The sequence below is a fragment of the Prorops nasuta genome, unplaced genomic scaffold, assembly GCF_024137725.1.
Source record: "Prorops nasuta isolate Cenicafe-Biocafe unplaced genomic scaffold, Cenicafe_Pnas_1.2 PNAS00006, whole genome shotgun sequence".
Taxonomy (NCBI): domain Eukaryota; kingdom Metazoa; phylum Arthropoda; class Insecta; order Hymenoptera; family Bethylidae; genus Prorops; species Prorops nasuta.
The window spans coordinates 6,662,616-6,681,312 of record NW_027116803.1 but is presented as its reverse complement, the minus strand read 5'-3'; the positions used below and the strand labels follow the sequence as shown (position 1 = coordinate 6,681,312).

The window sequence follows — 18,697 nt, the reverse complement described above, 5'->3', positions numbered from 1 at the left end:
ATGAGTCATAAATTATGGTAACATTTTATTAGAATATTATATTTAGAAGCATCGCTGTAGGTACGTACAAATAATCTTAAGTTGTATGCTATGTGTAGTTTCTTTATTAATACGTCAAGTGGGATTGAAAAAACAATGGCGACTTGTCAAGGCTGCAGATGTGGTGCAACCGTCTTTCGCATGCACACACTATAGTGCAAAATACGCTTTCCCGCTTAATGTCAATGTATTGGTTGGCGAGTATATATTTAATACTAGAGATTTAACATTTTATTCATCATTCGTACATTCATTCATCGTACTATATATATATTTATATCTCATGAATTTTTTTAATATTTCCCCTCGATGATCTTTCGCGTTAAAACCGTCATATTTTTTGCTTTGATGGTAAATCCTTACAATATACCGCTTTTTTAAATTCAATTTTTAAATATCCTAACACACAATTTAAGTACAGTAACGTTTGCAATGAATTGCAATTGACATTGCTATTTCTAAATTAGTAAAAATATATCTTACACGATTGCGTAATATAGAAGTTCTTAAAAATTAATTTTCTTCGCACCGAAAATAATTCCGTCTGATTGAGAATCTTTGTGAGTTTTCAAACGAAACTAGTGATTAAATAGTCTTCTCGATTGCAGCATAGTACAAAAATACAGTAAGTATATTTACACATACACACACACACACACACACACACACAAATTACTAGAGATTTTATATGACAATGATCTTTATGATACAAATGTGGGCGAAGTGATCGAAGAAAAATTCGATAAAAGCTTCGATACAGGTATTGCAATAAACTAACACACGCATAAAAAATTACTAAATTCAAATAAACATTGAATAGTCCCAGTGAAATAATTTACTTATTTTAAATAAATACCTGATTTTGTTAAAAAGAATTATTTAATTAAAATCAAAATTTATTAACGTCAAGTAAATAATTCTAATGGGACTATTAGAGGTACGATTTGTTCGAATCGAATAATTTTTGTCCGAGTGTAGAAATTTTGATTTTAGGTTCTATAGACCAATAGCAAAGCAAGAGAGAGCCAAAAAGTAGCCGTATAAAACAGCTAATAGGGCAAATAGATAAAAGGAACGATTTTGGAGAGTATTAGAGGGAGCAGCGTTTTTATGAGGCTTTTTGTCCTCAACGATTTGGCATTTGTATTCATCGTCGTCCGGCAAAACATCCTTCACAAGTTTGAGAAAGTCATCGAACGGGCAAATTTCCGTACAACCAGGAATTTTTTGGATAATCAGCTCCTCCGTAACACCGGTCCACAAGATGACCTTTGAATAAAAAAACACTGGTGAGTTTTACGAGAGGATCGTTCAGTACTGATACATTTTAAGAGTGGCTGTACCCTAACGTAGTAAAGTCCCTTTTTATCTTGCAGGGTTTCCAAAATGATGGTCGAACCATAACTGGGAAGAGATGGCTCGTTGGTACCAAGGGTCCTTGCCAGGGCAGCGACGTTCACTTCGTGAGCACCGAAGAGAAAAGCTTTACGACCTTCCGGTACCAACTTCTCGCCTCGCAGATCCTGCATATCCTCCACAATTTTTCTCAACAATATTCCACCGTTCAATCTCTTCAACGTCTTCGTGAACGAGCGCAAATGAAAATCCAACCTAGTAATTTCCTCCATTGGTTTGGGATAGACCGACCGTGTCCACTCTGGCAGAGTCAAATTTTGGGCCGCCTGTTGAATCGACGAGTCTTAGTTTTTTAAACTTAATGTATTTTCTGTATATATGTATATATAAAGTGTTCAAAAACTAAATATTCATGGTTATCTTGATGAAAACTAAAGAATGTTTATGAAAAAAGTTTGTCGAATATGTGTTTTTTGGTATACTTTTTTAAGTACTATTATATGGAGTTATTGATTTGACCTTTAAAGGTCATTTGAAGGTCATCTAGAGTTTTTTAAATCGAACATTATGTTTTTAATTGCGCATTCTTATAGTTTATTTTAGGAGCTTCTCAGAAGCTCATTTTAATTTTTTCGTTTTATCCAGTCGTTTATGAAATCTTCACACGACCTTCAAATAATATTTTAAAGCAAACCGATAACACACCTGATAACATTTTAAAAGTACCAAAAAATCGTATTCGACAAATTTTATCTATACAACCTTTAGTGTTCCAGATAACTGCGATGCCCAGACTTTTTGTACACCCTGTATAAATTTCCTATAAAATGCACCGTGCTAGACAGGGCAATCTAGCGACGTAATAAGTTTCCAGAAATATTAGTGACATACAAATAAATATTAAAAAATAAAAATACAGTTATTATATTTCCTTCGAAAACAATGATATAGACTAAAAACACAAAATTAACAAATAAAAAACTCGTGAAAATTTTCTAAACAGCAGAGGAAGAAGTTTGGAAAATAACCTGATAAAAATTGCTTTGTTATCAGTATACTTTTCACGACGGTTTTATTTTATTAATTCTTAGTAAGTGGATCGCGTTAACCGTTGGTATTATTTAACGATAAATGCGACCGGAAATTTACCAATTTCGATTCCTGCTTACCTCTTCCTTCAATAAGTTATATAAATAATATACACCGCGAGTGTTGTTGATCGGTTTCCCGGAATGTTCAGTCAGATATTCCATCACAGGTTTGTACTTATCGACCATATCCCGTATATTTTTTTGTTTTTGGAGACGAGCGTATTCGTCCTTGTAACTAAAATGGAAAATTTCATAATTGATGGTATTTTCGGGTGACTTGTTATAAGGCAAGATATATATATAACGATGAGAACTGACCTTTGGCAATAATGAGGAAAGAGCAGATAATCCTCCTCGAGGGGAGCAGCGAACGTCCAGGTGGGAATCCAGTCAAGATTGGGATTCCACATTTGTTTCTGGGACGGTTTGGAGAATAGTCCTGCGAGAACAAGCTGGAGGGACAATTGGGTCCTGGCCACGACGGTCGAACGAGCGTAGATCAAGTCTGGCCAATAATCCGGACCGAAATAACCATTGTACCTCTCGCGTAACATCAGCCCAATCTTGTATTCTCGCATTTTTCCTTCCTGTTTCAATTCAATCGTCTGCATGAATATTCAAGTGCTCTCCCGGTCTTACCCACAGTATACATGGTACACGTATCGTTTACGAGAACAAAATTATATCACTGCAGCTTCATTGGAATAGCTTGATTAATCGAACCGTGCAAATGAGAAAAAAAATTCCATTGAAAAGCTGATCGAGATCGAAGCACGATTAAATCTATACAGAGAAATAATTTTTCAAAATAACTTGAACTATATAATCATGAAATTGTTTTTAAAACTAAAAGACTTTAAGATTTTTTCTTAATTTGTGAGAAAATTAGGATTTTTTTGTTTCTTAAATATATACATAAACAGGTAATTTACATACGTATAGGCTCGTGATTTAAATTATAAACTGTTAAAATTTTTGTTGTTTAGAGAATATATTAATTGTTTGCGATTCTATTTCTTTATTTATTTATAATATAGGCCATTGACGAACGTAACGACATCGTGACTCGGTGTTAGGTGATTCTCTTATTGTGTTGTTTTAGGATTATCAAGTTGATTTCATTATCAATATGTGTAAATTTCGAACCAGCCACGCTAATCTTTATGGCGTTTACTCGAGGATTCAGCAGATACATAGATGCACATTTCGATGGCTCCAGTAGACTCGTCTTGCCTTGTAGACGATCACCAACTTTTTTCACTCCTTGCGCGAAGCACTAATTTCATTCTCAAGTGTATCAATTAACGCGCGAGATTAACCGATTACTCGCTGTAATCCTACACTAATTACCCACATTTCCTCCAAGTTTTTCAGTGAACGAGACAAGTTTCACAGCGAAGGTTTGACACAATAATAAGCAAGAAGCTGTACCGAAGAGATGTGATAATTGAACGAAGATATGGTAAATAACACTTACGTTCGTTAAGTCTCCATCTCCAATTGGCAGATACGAGTGATTGGCATGAGGGTCGTTGGGATAATTTTGAAATTCTCTGTGTGGCACCTTATCGCCATGCCGGAAGAGCTTTTGTTGGAAATTAGAGAAAACGATTAATTAGCAAGATGCAGAATGGAAAAAAACACAGGAGAAAGATAAGAGAGCGCGAAATTTACCACGTGAAGTAATTTCAAGTCCAAATCACAGGTAGCGAGATGCAGAAGAGACGAGGATAAATAGAAGAAGCACGTGGTGATAAGAAATTTTTGTGGCAGCATTCTCGATTTAATTGTTACCAACGTCAGGAGGAAGAACGAAGAAACGATAATTGAAAAAGGACTACAGGTTTGGAGAGAACGTTCGCAGCTGGCAATTTCTCGACAGGATCTAGCAACGAGATGCTAAACGCTTCTGGCCGGCTTCTTGTCTATCACTAAATTATCATCGAGTGGGGGAGAATAAAATATGAACTGGCCAACAAACGTTAACGGATTTACACCTTCCCTTCTTGCGTCTCCTCTTTCATCCATTCTATCGTGCCTTGTGCGGCTCCCCTTCTCGTGCACTTTTACCAAGAATATTTTCCACGTCAATGAAACTCTTGGAAAATGTCTAAAAGAAATCTTTTATTTCCTTAAATTTTTGCTTTGTAAGTAATTCGATACAATGATTGTTTCGACCGCGATGTTTAGCGTTTCTCAATCGTACCGAAAATATTGCAACAATTTTTTTCCAGCTAACGTCGAGTTCTTGTTGGAAAAGATCATTCGGTATGATGAATATATGATTCGTCTACTGGTTTTTTATAGAGGTTGATAATGGAAACGAATATTTTTATACAGGGTGTTTCACTTGTTTTCGTGAGTGCAAGAGATATCGGCTTTTGTCATAGGACATTTTTCAAAGCTCTTTTTGCGTTTTTTCTATTTAAGGCCCGAAATGCTCTTAATACGATAGTTCACGTGACACGTATTATATGTATATATTGCGAGCAGTTTTACTCTTAGTTAAAAAACCCCCTTTAGATTCAAAAAGGATTTATGCAAAATATTGGTATCTTTTATAGTTACGAAGATAAATAAATTTTTATGTCTACGAGCTATTTATAGGGTCAATTAAATGAAACATTCTGTGGAAACAAATGTTCACAATTGAGGCATCGATACAAAATTGCACATTTCTTAGTGGAATAAGATTCATCATTGCCTTCTAGGAAGAATAATAGGGGAAAAATGTCGTTTGTCTTTTTATATATTATAACATAGCTTATGTAACAAAAGGAAGATAATTTTTCAAAGTTACATTTTTCATCTCAGATTCAATTTCGTGAATTGTTGAATTTTCATCAATTTCTGACGTCACTTGTGAGCTATACAGTATGCTAAATGGGGTGTCCCAAAATTTCTCTTCCGCGGGAAATCCCCTTATTCATCGTATTTAGAATAGAAAACTAATTCATACACATCATTAGTACCTTTAAAAATCTGTCAGGTGGCTATATTGATTGACTGACCTTGAAAATTGTAACGGAGGAAATGTAACGGTCACCTGGATTTTTTACGTGGAAATCTATATTTTTTATTTATGTTTTTAAAGCACAGCTAGCTCCAAAAGCTTCCCAAAACTCTATACAAATATATTAATTAATGAAAGAATTTACAAGATATTTTGAGTTGATATTATACACAAATACGAGTCTGGATAAAGTGGTATGTGTCTCCATTACACATACACACATAATAATTACTCTTCCACCTCTAACTCCAAATCCAAATTTCTCGTAAATGCTTAAATCAAATGGTACATTCATATATTATTTTCAAAATCTCTCAAAGTCAACAATAGGAGTATATTCCAAATATACAGTTTTCTATTAAAAATAAATAACAATACGTGCAAATTAATTTTTTTCCTAAATACACCGAATAAGAAGATATTCAGTATAACAAGGTTTTTGGAGCACCCTGTATACAAATAATTTCTTTATCCAAATAGAAGCAGAAATTTCTATCGTAACAGTTTTCCATAAGGAACCGTGTAATAATTCAATCTTCGCTTCAATCGATTCAATCAATATTAGCAAAATGTATACCGTTTATTTACATTTACAGGTGTTGCAACGATTACCTACAGTACATATACACAGTAAAGAACAATTACAGGAAACATTGATTGGATACGATAATAAAGTGATGTGATCGACTGCGCAGAACCTGCAAGTTTTTATGTGCTTATTGAAAAGAAACCATCGTGTGATTGTCTCAAGGTCGCGTGGCTGGCTTTGCGTCAAATTAAGTAAAAGGCGAATAAGAGGATCCGGAAATAAATTGCTTCCTTTTTTCTCTCCCAGACACGCTCGAACGCTCTCGTCTGGATCGATTTCAGTTCCCAGTCATTTTTCCATTAACAAAAAAAAAAAAAATAGAAAGAAATTAAATAAAGGGCTCTGCCCGACAGTTGTATTTCTATGAAGCCCATTGTCCCTCTTCACGAACTTCCGAATCCAGTTTTAAACTTTGGCTCGAGCCACAGAGTCAAGAATAAAGGACGAATACCCTGCAAGATTTCTCGTTATTTCCGTGAATGTTTGTGCATTGACCTTCTCTGATCGAAAGAACGAAAGTACGAGCGAAGGTGTGCAAACACACAATCGCAAATGATTAATTATTATTATTCATGAACGATACACGCTTTGCATACCTAACAGCGCAAGTTTTCATTTGCACGTACATTATACAGAAACTCGAGAGGGATCGGATTTATTTTCTAAATTGGCCGAATACATCAAACGATTGGTCTTATTCTTATTCTCTCTTACATATTCATGCAGGAGGAAGCCAATTTATAAGGATAACTATAATTTTCATTTTACGCTTTAATTTTACAATAATGACTTATGAATCGTTCCTCCTGAGAATTTAACTACGCACGATAAGGGTCTGTCAGGGTTTGCCCAATTTCATACTCATCTTGGGAAGTTTCAAGTTCCTTTCAAGTAAATTAATGAGTCACGCTCTATGCGAATGCACGCAATGTTTCCTTTAAAATATTTCTATTAATAGAGACCGGTATTTCCGGAACGGTGAGTGATATTCTTTTTTTTCTTCTATTCCATTATAAAGTTTGAGTGTATTGTTATAATTAAGGAACATCGTGGGTGTTGTTAAACGTTGAAGAGAATTTTACAAGGGAGGTTAATTTCGAGTGAAAATTAATCGACTTTAACGACATCTCCAAAATAGCTGAATAGCTCTATTTTGCAACAAGCTTGATGGGCTTCTTATCAGCACTGGTAGACAATCGTAAGCCTCTTGTACACGTATCACGAGTGACCTTGGTTTACCCACATGCAACTTATCATAAGTAGCTGAATGAATCGACACGGTCTATTTAACACGCATGCGTTATAATCACACCAAACGTATATATAAGTACATACCTTTCATTGTATTCTCTCTCTCTCTCTGCTTACGAGAATAGGCTATGTTAATCCACATTTTAATTCTCGTTTGCAAATTACTCCGTACAGTCACTTATTGTAATATAAACGATTTATTACATTTGTTAGGAGCACTTTCATTTATTTTTATCACCGATGAATCTCGACTATTTAAGATCGATTAAGCAGGAGGATAATGAACGTTTACAGTTTTTATTTTCTTTTCAATTTTCATTTTTACTCGCTTGCAAATCAATCAGGCACATGATTCTTGAAACTGAAAAGGAACTCGTGTCGTGGAAAGCCATCAGCGTTTTCACCAGACAAATTTACATAGATTGGGTGTGCCATTTTAAATGGCATATTACAAACGATTATATTACGATTCATGACTCCTGTGCTAATAAAAACATTCGTATGGTGGGGCAGTAAAAAATACACATATGGAGGGGAGAGATAATAAGCAGTTGCTTCGATAATTCAATAAGAATTTACATGATTTTTTTACATGTGTAAAAGCATATACCACAGGTGTGTATACATTTGGAAAATTATATGTTAAAATATATATAGAACATGAGTGTTATCCCTGTATTGGTTTCAATCAATTTTAATATTTTTTGTAACTGAATTCTTGTCATTATTCGACTGTGTCTCCTGTACGTGCACTTTCAACATCGTGAGGTATTTATCGAACACTTATCGACACATCTTTTGTACATTGCAAGTCGTAAATTATTAGACCGAGCCTTACAACAGAGAACTTGCCCTTGAATTTGTCGATAAATACGGTGAATGGAAGGAAAAATGCTGGCATGAACGCAAAGCGTATTCAGGCTTGAGCCTTTCGCGGCTTGCGAGTGCCTGATACAATCCTTGTTATGTTTCTGCGGGTACACTCAAGGGCATAAGGAAGTGATCTTTTTTATTATTCCTTTTTTTGCCCTTGTAATTGTTACATCATATTTTATGAATCTATGTGTAAGATTTTTATCTTTGGAATTTCTTGTATTTTTTAATGTTGAATAAAAAAGCTCGAGGTTTTAAAGGGGAAGAATAGTTTATAACAAAATCTATAAGGCACACGTCTGTTGTAAATGCACAGATTCACAATTTATATTGAGAAATTAAAAGGACCAAGTGCTAGGCGTAGTGTTATATCAAAGTGCAAACCCGAATATTTCTTTATAAACTTATATAAATATATTTTTATCACGAGGTCAAGCCTCTAAAGTTTTCTAAAAATAGATTTAGAATGCTTTTATTTTTATTTTCTGCATTTTCACGGCAATTAAGCTTAGATAAATATCAAAGTAGTAGGCATTAGTCGAAGAATTTATCGATAATGTATTTTTAAAAGTAAGAATTGCTTTGCACCGTATTAAAAAAGATGAAAAAAAATTCAATGATTTATAGAAGTTAAGAATCGCTGCACTTAGAAAATATATATGGTTTATAATTTATTATGCAGTACTATATTTAAATTATACGCATCCTTGATTTACTAATGATTATACTATTTTCAATCCAATGATCGAAATAGAAAATTTCTTTTATTAACAAATTATAAAAAATATTGTTATTTAAAAAAAAATACTTGTGTAGAGGGTTTCAACCATTATAAGATTTTTTCATGTAGATTGTAGATCACTGAATACAATCAATATTATCGTACGTAACGCTGAAATTACACTTGCGTGTAACATTGGCAAACACGAGGATATAACAAGTAGTAAAATAAGATCATTAAGTAATTTTATTCATCATAAATTAGGTAACAAGTGGCGCAAACGGTCATAAAACAATTAACGGTGACCTAATCTTATATAGCCAGACTGCTTAAACTGTATTAACATGTGGACTATAACAAATTTCATTGACGAGTATCAGTTGATTAATGAAATAATTTCTCATAGCCTTGGAGAGAAATCAGTTTCTTATTCTTGAATAATTTTTAGCTGTGAGGCAAAGCATTGGCAAGGATTTCGCATTTCTTTTCGATCTCTTCCATGACGTGAGGGGGGACTTCGGACCTACCATTTCCTTGATACTAAAATTGACAAATTTTCCAATAATTACCGACAGTTCGAATAATTTTAAAGCAATAAATTAACCCTTTGATGCACCAAATTTTATGACGAAAAATGTATATGCATTTTTTGCCTTTTAAATATATAATTAACGTCTATTGCAGGATAAAAAATTCTAATATCACTGGTAGACAAAATATTTTATCAGAACTATATAAAATTTAAAAAAAAAATGTAAAAAATACATGTTTTAAATAAAGCGAGATAATAAAAAAATTATTAAGGAAGAGATGCTTCATATATGTTATATCCTGCAGCAAAAGGTTAAATTCAGTAGAGAAAAATATAACACTAGTATTATTGAAAATTTAATGAAAAATTGTTAGTTTTTTGCTTTTAAGAAGTTAATCTTTTTTTTTTAAAGAAAATGAATTTTAAGTGAGGCCCTTACCTTTATGATCTCAGCAATTTCGCAAGTCAGTTTGAGGTATTCAACTGGATTTTTGATGGATACTGCCTCCGAAGAGGATGTTGAAAGGATAGCAATGATTGCTACGATAAAAGCAAAGAAAAGTGACAGTTTCATGTTGATCGGTGGATCGATTTCCTCGACTTGAATGTGCTTACGAAAGAATTCGATTGAACTATATACCATTGATAGGTATTTCGCCTCTTTTTATACCAGCTTTTTACCCAAAATTCTCAAAAGTTACGTCATATTTGTTAATGGTACTTCATACATGAGTTCTTCTACTCATTACACTGATTTTTGTGTATATCATTAATATTCTAATTGACATCTGCCCAAACAAAGACGATTACGAAATTCATTGTAAACTTAAGCATACACCAGTTATCTAATATATTATATTTGTTTTGCATCTCTAATGATTTCCTTTATTTTGTAAAATATACAACCCATGCTGGAGTAAAAATTTCAGCAGAACCTTTATAATTCCTAATAAAATTGCATCCCCTGCTGTTCCAACAGTAATTAATTATAAGAGAATAAATAGTAAGACAAAGGTTCTTTACAACAAGAAGAAAAGCAATTATTCATTCATAAAATTACGTAAGATTTTTATTCCACTTGGAAAAATTCAAATATTTATCTACTTTATTAAATTATCATATTTCTAGCTTTAAATAGATAGAATAACATTTGATATGCAAATTCGTTTCATTACGAGCGATTTACTCGGTTCGTATCGAAATGAGAATAATATTTGCATAAAATTTCAGCATTCTTTGTGGCCCCTAAATGTATTTACTGTTCTTCTTTAGATTTAGAAAAATATACAAACTTCTGTGCATTATTTGGCAGTAAGAGGATTTCTTCTCGTGATAAGCTGACATTAAAATTCGTGGGAGAGCGTTAAAGGAAATAAAAAGGAAGCTGGCAACAAAATGGGTCATGGATGGATGGTTTTCTCTTATGCGAGCTTACAGGATATTCCAGGGCTCAGTCTTATTTGGACCTTGGACTGCTAACCTACATAATCTGCACCACCAACGACCTTCAAATGTCGATACGACCGGGCTCAGTTCCTGGCACCGAAATTCAATTCAATTTTGCAAGTTGCTTCACTTTCCTTGAATTTTATTACAATATTTTCACCATTTTTTACACGAAATGTAATTTTAAGTGGCTTTAAATTACATGAATCTCTTGGAGCACTCCAGTACTTCTGTCTTTTAATTGGGTGAAAAGTTTTTTTTTTCTTTACATGTGTTGTAGTGTCGAAAGTAGGCTAAGCATCCCATGAATTGCTGTACACTCCTGCAAAAAAAAACTCAAGATACCCTCCACCCCCTCGCCTTTGTATTTACCATTAAAGAAAAATGCAAAATTTTTAAAGATTCAAGTGCCACTGCGTCGTGTATAATTAAGCAAAATTCGTTAATTAATCTTCCTGCAAAATATTTGCAACAACTTAACATGGCAATCGCTATATAAGAAAGAGTTATTTTAACGATGCATTGATTAGCTGTGTTCGGTCAGTGGACGCTTAAAAAAAGCTGAAGGCAATCGAATGCATCATCCGTTTATTTAGGAATAAATGGATGAACGCGTAGACAACAATGAACTACGCGAATCACAATGGACTTTCAGATATTTCCAAGTGGATTTTTCCAATTACAGTGTTGGTCGAAAGCTCTCGTCTATAATAAAACCAATCCCCCCCTCCCCCCCCCCCCTCTAACCCCCTCTCACATAGACAAGTACAAAATGATCAATCCGATGCTTAAAGCTTAAGCTTATTATTCTTGATTTGTGCAAAATAAAGAGCTTCTCGAAATTTGAGTAGCGAAGAATCGAGCAATGAATAAAGAAACAAGAGACTATCCAGATAACGCTTTGTCGTGCTATATCATTGAGCTTCTCCACTGGTTTTAAGTAGCACGACCTATTCTTGCTCGGACTTGGTACTTTTTAAGTATCCTCCACTTCTCTTCTGAAATATTTAGTACAGTAACTTTGATCCCAATTGGATCAATATTCCGTTTCCGTTGAGCTCATTAAGAATTCTCAATCGGTTTTCGATTATAAAAAACGCTCCGGACGTTGACTTCCCAACGAGAAGAGTCCTGTGAAAAGACACGAGGTCATGAACCGTGAATTCTATAGATCGTTCCTGACAATGTTCCATTGTTAGAGGAGGAATAAAAGTATGAAATTAAATATATCGATAGAAATAGAAAAGAGCAAACAAGGAAATTTACAAAGCACGTACACAATTACTCCATAACTGTGGAAAAACACTAAAGAAATAATAAGAAATACAAAAAAACTGCTCCTTAAATTCATAAGCTATTTACGTGGCAGTTTTTTAATCGAAGAGAAATGTTTGCGAAAGATTGGAAGATATTCGATAAATTATGATGAAGAAAGAACATTCCACAGTTGGAGAATATTGATTTTCATGGATGAGTGGGAGGGGGGGGGGGGGGGGTGGTGGTGAGTTGGAGAGAAGCGGAGAACAAATTGATTGTGAGTAGAAAAGGTATGGCTGGTTAAGGAAGGTCTAGGGATGAAAAGAAGAAAAATTGTTTATACGGGTTGGCAAAGTACTTTTGTGGAGAAGGGATAAGGGGACAGGGATAAGTTGGGGGGAGGGGGGGGGGGGTGAGGCGAATAGCGAAGAGTGGAGGAATGGAGAAGCGTTGGAAAGCAGCAAACGTCGTGTATGGTCCAACAGTGCGGAGGCTGCTCGGAAAAATCGATAGTTGGCGGCGATGGAGGCGGTGGTGGAGACGACGAGGAGGACGAGGAGGACGAGGACGAGGACGAGAGAGCTTGCCGGATGGCGCAGACGGCGCAGTCAATGTCGGGCCGGCAGCCCAAAGACAACACGCGGTGCGAACGTCCCACGAACATCCCTCGAACTTCCCCAGCCACAATCTCACCTTCCTTTGCGAGTCTCTCTTCGTTTTCTACACTCGTTATCGACGAAACCTCCCGAAATTCTCCTCGGACCACGGTATGTCAGTGATATGGCTGTATCCTTGCACGCGCAGCCATCTTCAGCGTCCCCAGGAAGCGTCCTCCTGGTCCCCCCGACTCCTTAGCCCCTTCCACCTTGCCCGCTTCAACCGTGCACTCTGCCTTCCTCTGACACGCGTCGCCTGAAGCACGAGCAAGGTAGCACCCTCGAAACTTACCCTCGGTGTGCCATATCTATTTGTGCTGCGTGAGACAAAGAACTTTTGCGAATTTTTATCAAAACCGTGTCTCGCGTCACGAGCATCGTGACGTAGGAAATCTGTGTTAGCTTTTTTTTTTTTAAGCATACCACTGCGTTTGGTCCTCTTGCGAACCTTCACCCAGCCTTACCCGATAGCCAAACTGTAAATCTTTCATGCTCTCCCCTCGCTTGGCTCTCGTAGCTTTATTTGCCCGGGTTCGATAGTGCTTTAAGTGGCGTCAAAGAGCCCTCCGAATCCCCTCATTTTTATCCACTCGCACCAATCTCTCAGCTTTTGGTAATTTCATTCCTCTGCCTGTCAAATTGCTTCACCCATGAGTGTAGCCCTTTTCAAGGAATTTTATTAATATTCCCGAATAGTGCAGGGAGCGAGAGTTATCGATATACGTTATACAAATGTTATCGATTAGAAAATTAATGGCACTCGGAATTTGAGGATTTTGAAAGGGAAAGGATGGTACTTCCTAATGGCGGTCGAGTCGAGTGGTAGCCATTTTTTTTCTGTAATTACATTATTAAACGCTTTCTTTTTATCGGCTGCTCCTGGGTCAAGCGAATTGCAAGTAGTGCTACCAGAGAATAAGTTGGACGGAGATTCTCAATACTACCTATGCGCCTTTCTCGAGGACAATGACCTCCCAGCCAGCTTACCCCTGATCCTCCTCTCTACACCTTCGCTTCTATATCCCTCTGTTATTTAATATCTTCTTTTTTCATGATTTCTGCAACCATTTTTTATACCTTGCTGATATAAAGTCAATATTAAAGATACTCCACAAATGTTGATGAATGCAAATATGTGCAAATCAGTTTTTTGTTTCGCTTAGGATAAACCGTCGGGCAGGAAGTTGGTTTTTGGTCATCGGAAAGTTATCCAGCGATTGGTATTATTTATTCCAACGCACGATTGCTCCCGTCGATGCTAAAATTAAATTATTGCTGCAAAGAGAGAAGAACGTTTATCACGAAGCACGATGGGATCAGATTTTATGAGATTATGAACGTTCTCTTTTTATTGGAAACGAGATTTACATGCTGAAATAAGAAAAAGATTCGTTTGATCGTTTTCTATGATAGAATGTGGAATTGTTTTTTTCTGCTTTGCTGCATTATTGCGATATGTTGGAATGAAGATATATAATACTCGTTTTATTTTCCACTCGTTGCTCTAATATAGCTGCTCGCTGGAAAAATACAGGATTAATATTAAACACGGAACACTGTTATATTGTTTTAAAGGAGCTGTATTATCTAGTGCTACAATTAGGCACTGTGCCAGCAATAAACAGTTTTATTCCAAAGTTTGCCAGAGAAATAAAAAGTTTGGAATAATAGTTTAATTAACGATAAAAATGTTTAAAGTGCGAGAGGGGTTTCATTGGCCTCTAAAGTGAAAGTGCAGAAAGGAACTTGATGGAAAAGAGGGTTGAAAAATGTGAAGCGTGGTGTGCTTTCTGTCTCGTAGCATGCGAATGGAAAAATGATTTGCTGGTATTTCGTGGATAATTGGAAGGATTCTGGTAGTGGGCAGGCATTTCCACCCTTTGCTCAATTAGGTGTATCAGGGGAGAGACCTGCCTGTGTCTATGGAACATGAGGTGAGACTTCTGATTAAACTTAATCTTCGAGAAGTAGCTATTTCTTTAATTAAAACATTATATTTTCATAAGAGAGGTATTATGAAAGGAAACCATTTGCAAAATTCTATTTTATTTGCTAGCTTTCTATAACGCATAGCAAGTTTTATTGGACTATTTGCAGTTTGATAGGGCTGTTATTCTGCATAATTACAGAGCTTCTCTTTGGTCTCTCGCGCGCGTTCGTTCACTCTTCTCGCTACACTAACAAAGTCAGCTGAAAACTCTCTGTTAATTTTCAATTAGGATCCATTAATCAAACCTTTTCGAACTATCTCTATCAAGCGTCAGCTAATTAGATTAGTTAGTTTACCTTATTTGCTTAATGTTACTCGTGCTCGTGAAAAATTGCCAGACAAGAGAAAAGCGATAACGATGCAAAATAATTGTCCGATAAAAATTTTTATTTGGCATATGCGAAATTGTTGGACCAGCAAGAAAAATTATGGGAAAGTGGTGTCTATATTAAAAAGAAATTTCAATTGTTTTGGTGCAGTTCCATTTAAATACTATTTACTCTTGCCAGTCCACTTCAGCGAGGTCTTTCATTCAACATGACGTTCGAATAAAGCTTTGAAAACCAATTTTGAAAAAGTTTCTCTTCAACTCAGTTACGAGCCATGTAACGGCTATGAATAGGAGTGTTGTAACGAAATTTCATATTTCTATTATATAACGAGTCGTCCAACAGCAAAATTGATTTTTATTCATATTTATATCAACAGTTGGCATTCTCCAAAATACATTTTGATAGAATAATTGATATTACATTTTTCATGTATTTTTATTTCTTCTATCTATTTATTTTTTTTATTACGTACATTCTTATATAAAATATCTGTAGAAACTGAGGAACCACCCGAAGATTGATCTTAAAATCAGGTATAAAATTGTGACTGGAATTTTAATAATATTTGAAAATTATAATTTTTGCATCTTGATAATAACTTACAGCAGCCAACGAGGGTTTAGAAATTTGATTCTCGTGCACTGCAAATATTTCAAAGAATCGTGTTTATTAATGGTAAAATTGTTACATTATCGGTTTTGGAGAAATTCGCGTCAACTACCGCAGGGAAATCATCGAGGAAATTGGAAAGCGACCAGTAAGCCTAAGTTTGACCCGATCTTGAGGAGCTTGCAGCTTTGCGCGACTCTCGCCTTTAATTAGTTCAAGAAGCTATTACCATCGCGACATCCATTTAATGCTAACGAAACTTTGCGTGCCCATTGGGGTATTCCTATCACCTTGGACTCCTTAATCACAATTTAAAAATCTTTTCGATAAAGTTTGCTTAAATAAGTCGAGTTTACTTTCCTGCGAAAATTTTATAGAACCAAACCTGATTTTACCTTGATTCTATGAATTAGTTGATAAATCGATGGTTCGCTGCAGAATATTAAATTTTTAAATACTGAGATTAGAAGTAATCGAGGCAGTATTGTGCTTGAAACCTGTTAATCAAAACTTAAAGAACCCTTCGACTAAATTCCACATCAATATCAATTGCATTTTTTTATTTATACATATAACAATAATCAGTACAAATCGAGTTCCTATTAGTCTAAATAAACATTTACAGAATAAAACCTGATTTTAGTTGAATTTCGTGGATTAGTTGTTAAATTGACAGTTATATTGTTACAGGATATTAAGACTTGAAATGCTGAGATTAGAATGAATTTGCGGGACGATCCATTATTGAGGCAGCATCATGCCCGGGTGCTGCACCTCGCAGAAACAACGAACATCAAGCCAGGTCGTGGTAGCAGTAAGAGACGCGGTCAAAGGTCGTCCCATGGGGTTCCTCCCAGGTTTGTCTTAAATTCATCCAAGCTCCTACAACTTCTTTAAATTTATCCTGCCACCATAAATCCCCATAATTCGTAATTACGAATATCAGCAGATAAACCGATCATTTATTCATAATCCACAACGATAGAACTATTTAGATCACTTGTAAATAAAACGATTTTTATGAAAACATGTATGAATGAATGACAGTATTCGATTAATTTCAAATTTAATAAATAAAATTGTATTATTCAATTTTTTTTTTCTAAAAATTGCTGTTTATACAATATATTAAATTAATCGATATTCGCTATGTGCACACCTACACGTTGACAGTCAGGTAAGAATGTGTAGCAATATACATAAACAAAAAAAGTCCGGCAAAAATGACAAAATTTACCGACAGTCAGCGCTGATATTATGCATATGCATCACTACACATTCTTACCTGACTACCAATGTGTAGGTGTGCACATAGCGAATAACCACCATCGATGCACGTTTCATAAAAATGGATTTATTCGGTTTTGCTCGAAAGCTCCTTCAATGTTCGTTTTTGTTGATCTCGTTGCAGCAATGGCGGACCAAGCGCTCGGGCGATTTTGCAAGACATCGTGAGAAGCGATCCTGCCTATACTGCCAATATAGAGCACTTGGTATTCCAGGAACGGAAGGGTAGTAATCCAAATCTGGTTAATACTTCGGATGGATCGCCTAAGAGCAAGTCGAAGGCCAATGCCGTGCAACGCAGGTCGAAGCTGGCCGAAATGTTTGCCACTCACTGCTCTCGAGAATCCACCAGGGACTCTGCGGTTACATCCAAGAAGAATCATCTCAATGTAATGTATTGAATACATTATATCTCTAATATAATTATCATTAGTTATCAAAAGAGAATGTAGTATATTGATGGCAAGTATATATGTATATAGTGAAGAAAAAACTTGGAAGAGTATGCAAGCATATCGAATCTTGTTGAATGAACAATTTTTTCGTATTGCAAAAAGCATATGAAAATAAATCAGAGAAAATCTGCTCAAACTGACTTATTGAATACTTTCCATTAGCATAATTTAATTATCGTTACTTATTAACAGTCACGGTAGTGTGTCAATGACCAATAAACAAAACACAAACAAACGTTGAGACGTTATTATGTAGTATATTGCAGGTAAGCATGTCGAATCTGATTGAGTGAATAATTTATTTCTTTTGCAAAAAGGATAGGAAATTAAATCCGAGAAAATCACTTGAGTGTGTTGAATACTTTCCATTTGCAATGTAATTACCACTACATCTCAAGAGACACGGTAGTGTATGCATAGAGTACAAAAAACGTCGAGGTACTATATATATAGTACATTGTATATATAAGTACATCGAGACTGATCGAATGAACAATTTTTTTTCTTTTTGCAAAGAATGTAAAAGTGCGAAGCGATCATGAGAAAGAAAAGTTAGAGAGTCGTGGAATGTGATAATGAAGTCAGGACACGGGATTGATTAATTAATGGCCGTATAAAGCATCGAGGTGGAAAAAATGAGAGAGTGGGTGGGAGAGGAGGACGGAGAGAATGAAAGAGCAGGACGGTTTGATCTTAAGTACGAGAATAAAAATACTTTCATCGTAAGAGTTGCGCGACCACTAACCTATGTATAGCCGTGCTTCTGCCGTATTTGGAAGTAGAAACGGCCGTAGCCTCTTATGTCCACACATATATAGTTATACACGTGTACAGCAAAATCCACCTTTTTCAAACGATAAATTTTAACTCGTATCTCTGACGTTAATAAAATTCCCTAAAAATGGGATTAAACAAACCTAAAATCACCGAAAGAGGCTCTTTACAGAAATTACAAAATCCTCGTGAAATAAAAATAATTTAATTTACTACTATTCGTGTTATTTGTACAAAAGATCAACTATGTATTTCAAAACCAGACACTGCTCACAAAGATACATACAGTACCAAAATTGAATAAATGAAAACAAATTCCTAAAAACTAAATAATCACACCAAAAAAGTTTTTTACAAAATCAAAAATCAGCTCCATAAAAACCAAGATAATTTAATTTAGCACTTACATAAAATTTCAAATAAATA

General features: G+C 35.2%; 2 protein-coding genes across 7 annotated transcripts in view; one reads left to right on the top strand and one right to left on the bottom strand.

Moving 5' to 3' along the window:
* The window catches only part of RhoGEF3 (Rho guanine nucleotide exchange factor 3), a 68,688-nt gene that overhangs the window by 306 nt on the left and 49,685 nt on the right, over window positions 1–18,697 (top strand). For 4 of the 5 annotated variants that reach the window (XR_010822823.1, XM_066728917.1, XM_066728915.1 and 1 more), the window contains 2 exons: window positions 16,446–16,612; window positions 17,167–17,431. Coding sequence is in view for 4 of the 5 variants with exons in the window: in XM_066728917.1 (XP_066585014.1) it covers window positions 16,476–16,612; window positions 17,167–17,431 (402 nt within the window). In the remaining variant the exon portion in view is untranslated. Of the gene's footprint in view, window positions 1–14,330; window positions 14,759–16,445; window positions 16,613–17,166; window positions 17,432–18,697 lie in introns of those variants that run through there. The other variant, XM_066728916.1, reaches the window with a different exon arrangement.
* LOC136774544 (venom acid phosphatase Acph-1-like) lies at window positions 4–4,598 on the bottom strand. 2 transcript variants are annotated; one of them, XM_066728919.1, is made up of 6 exons: window positions 4,161–4,598; window positions 3,964–4,071; window positions 2,805–3,073; window positions 2,565–2,721; window positions 1,383–1,721; window positions 4–1,308 (listed from the first exon to the last, which is right to left on the bottom strand). In XM_066728919.1, the coding sequence occupies exons 1-6, from the start codon at window positions 4,260–4,262 to the stop codon at window positions 1,036–1,038; spliced, it is 1,248 nt and encodes a 415-aa protein (XP_066585016.1). In that variant the 5' UTR covers window positions 4,263–4,598; the 3' UTR covers window positions 4–1,035. The 2 variants fall into 2 exon arrangements, with proteins under 2 accessions (XP_066585016.1, XP_066585017.1); XM_066728920.1 differs by lacking the exons at window positions 3,964–4,071; window positions 4,161–4,598 and adding an exon at window positions 3,633–3,830.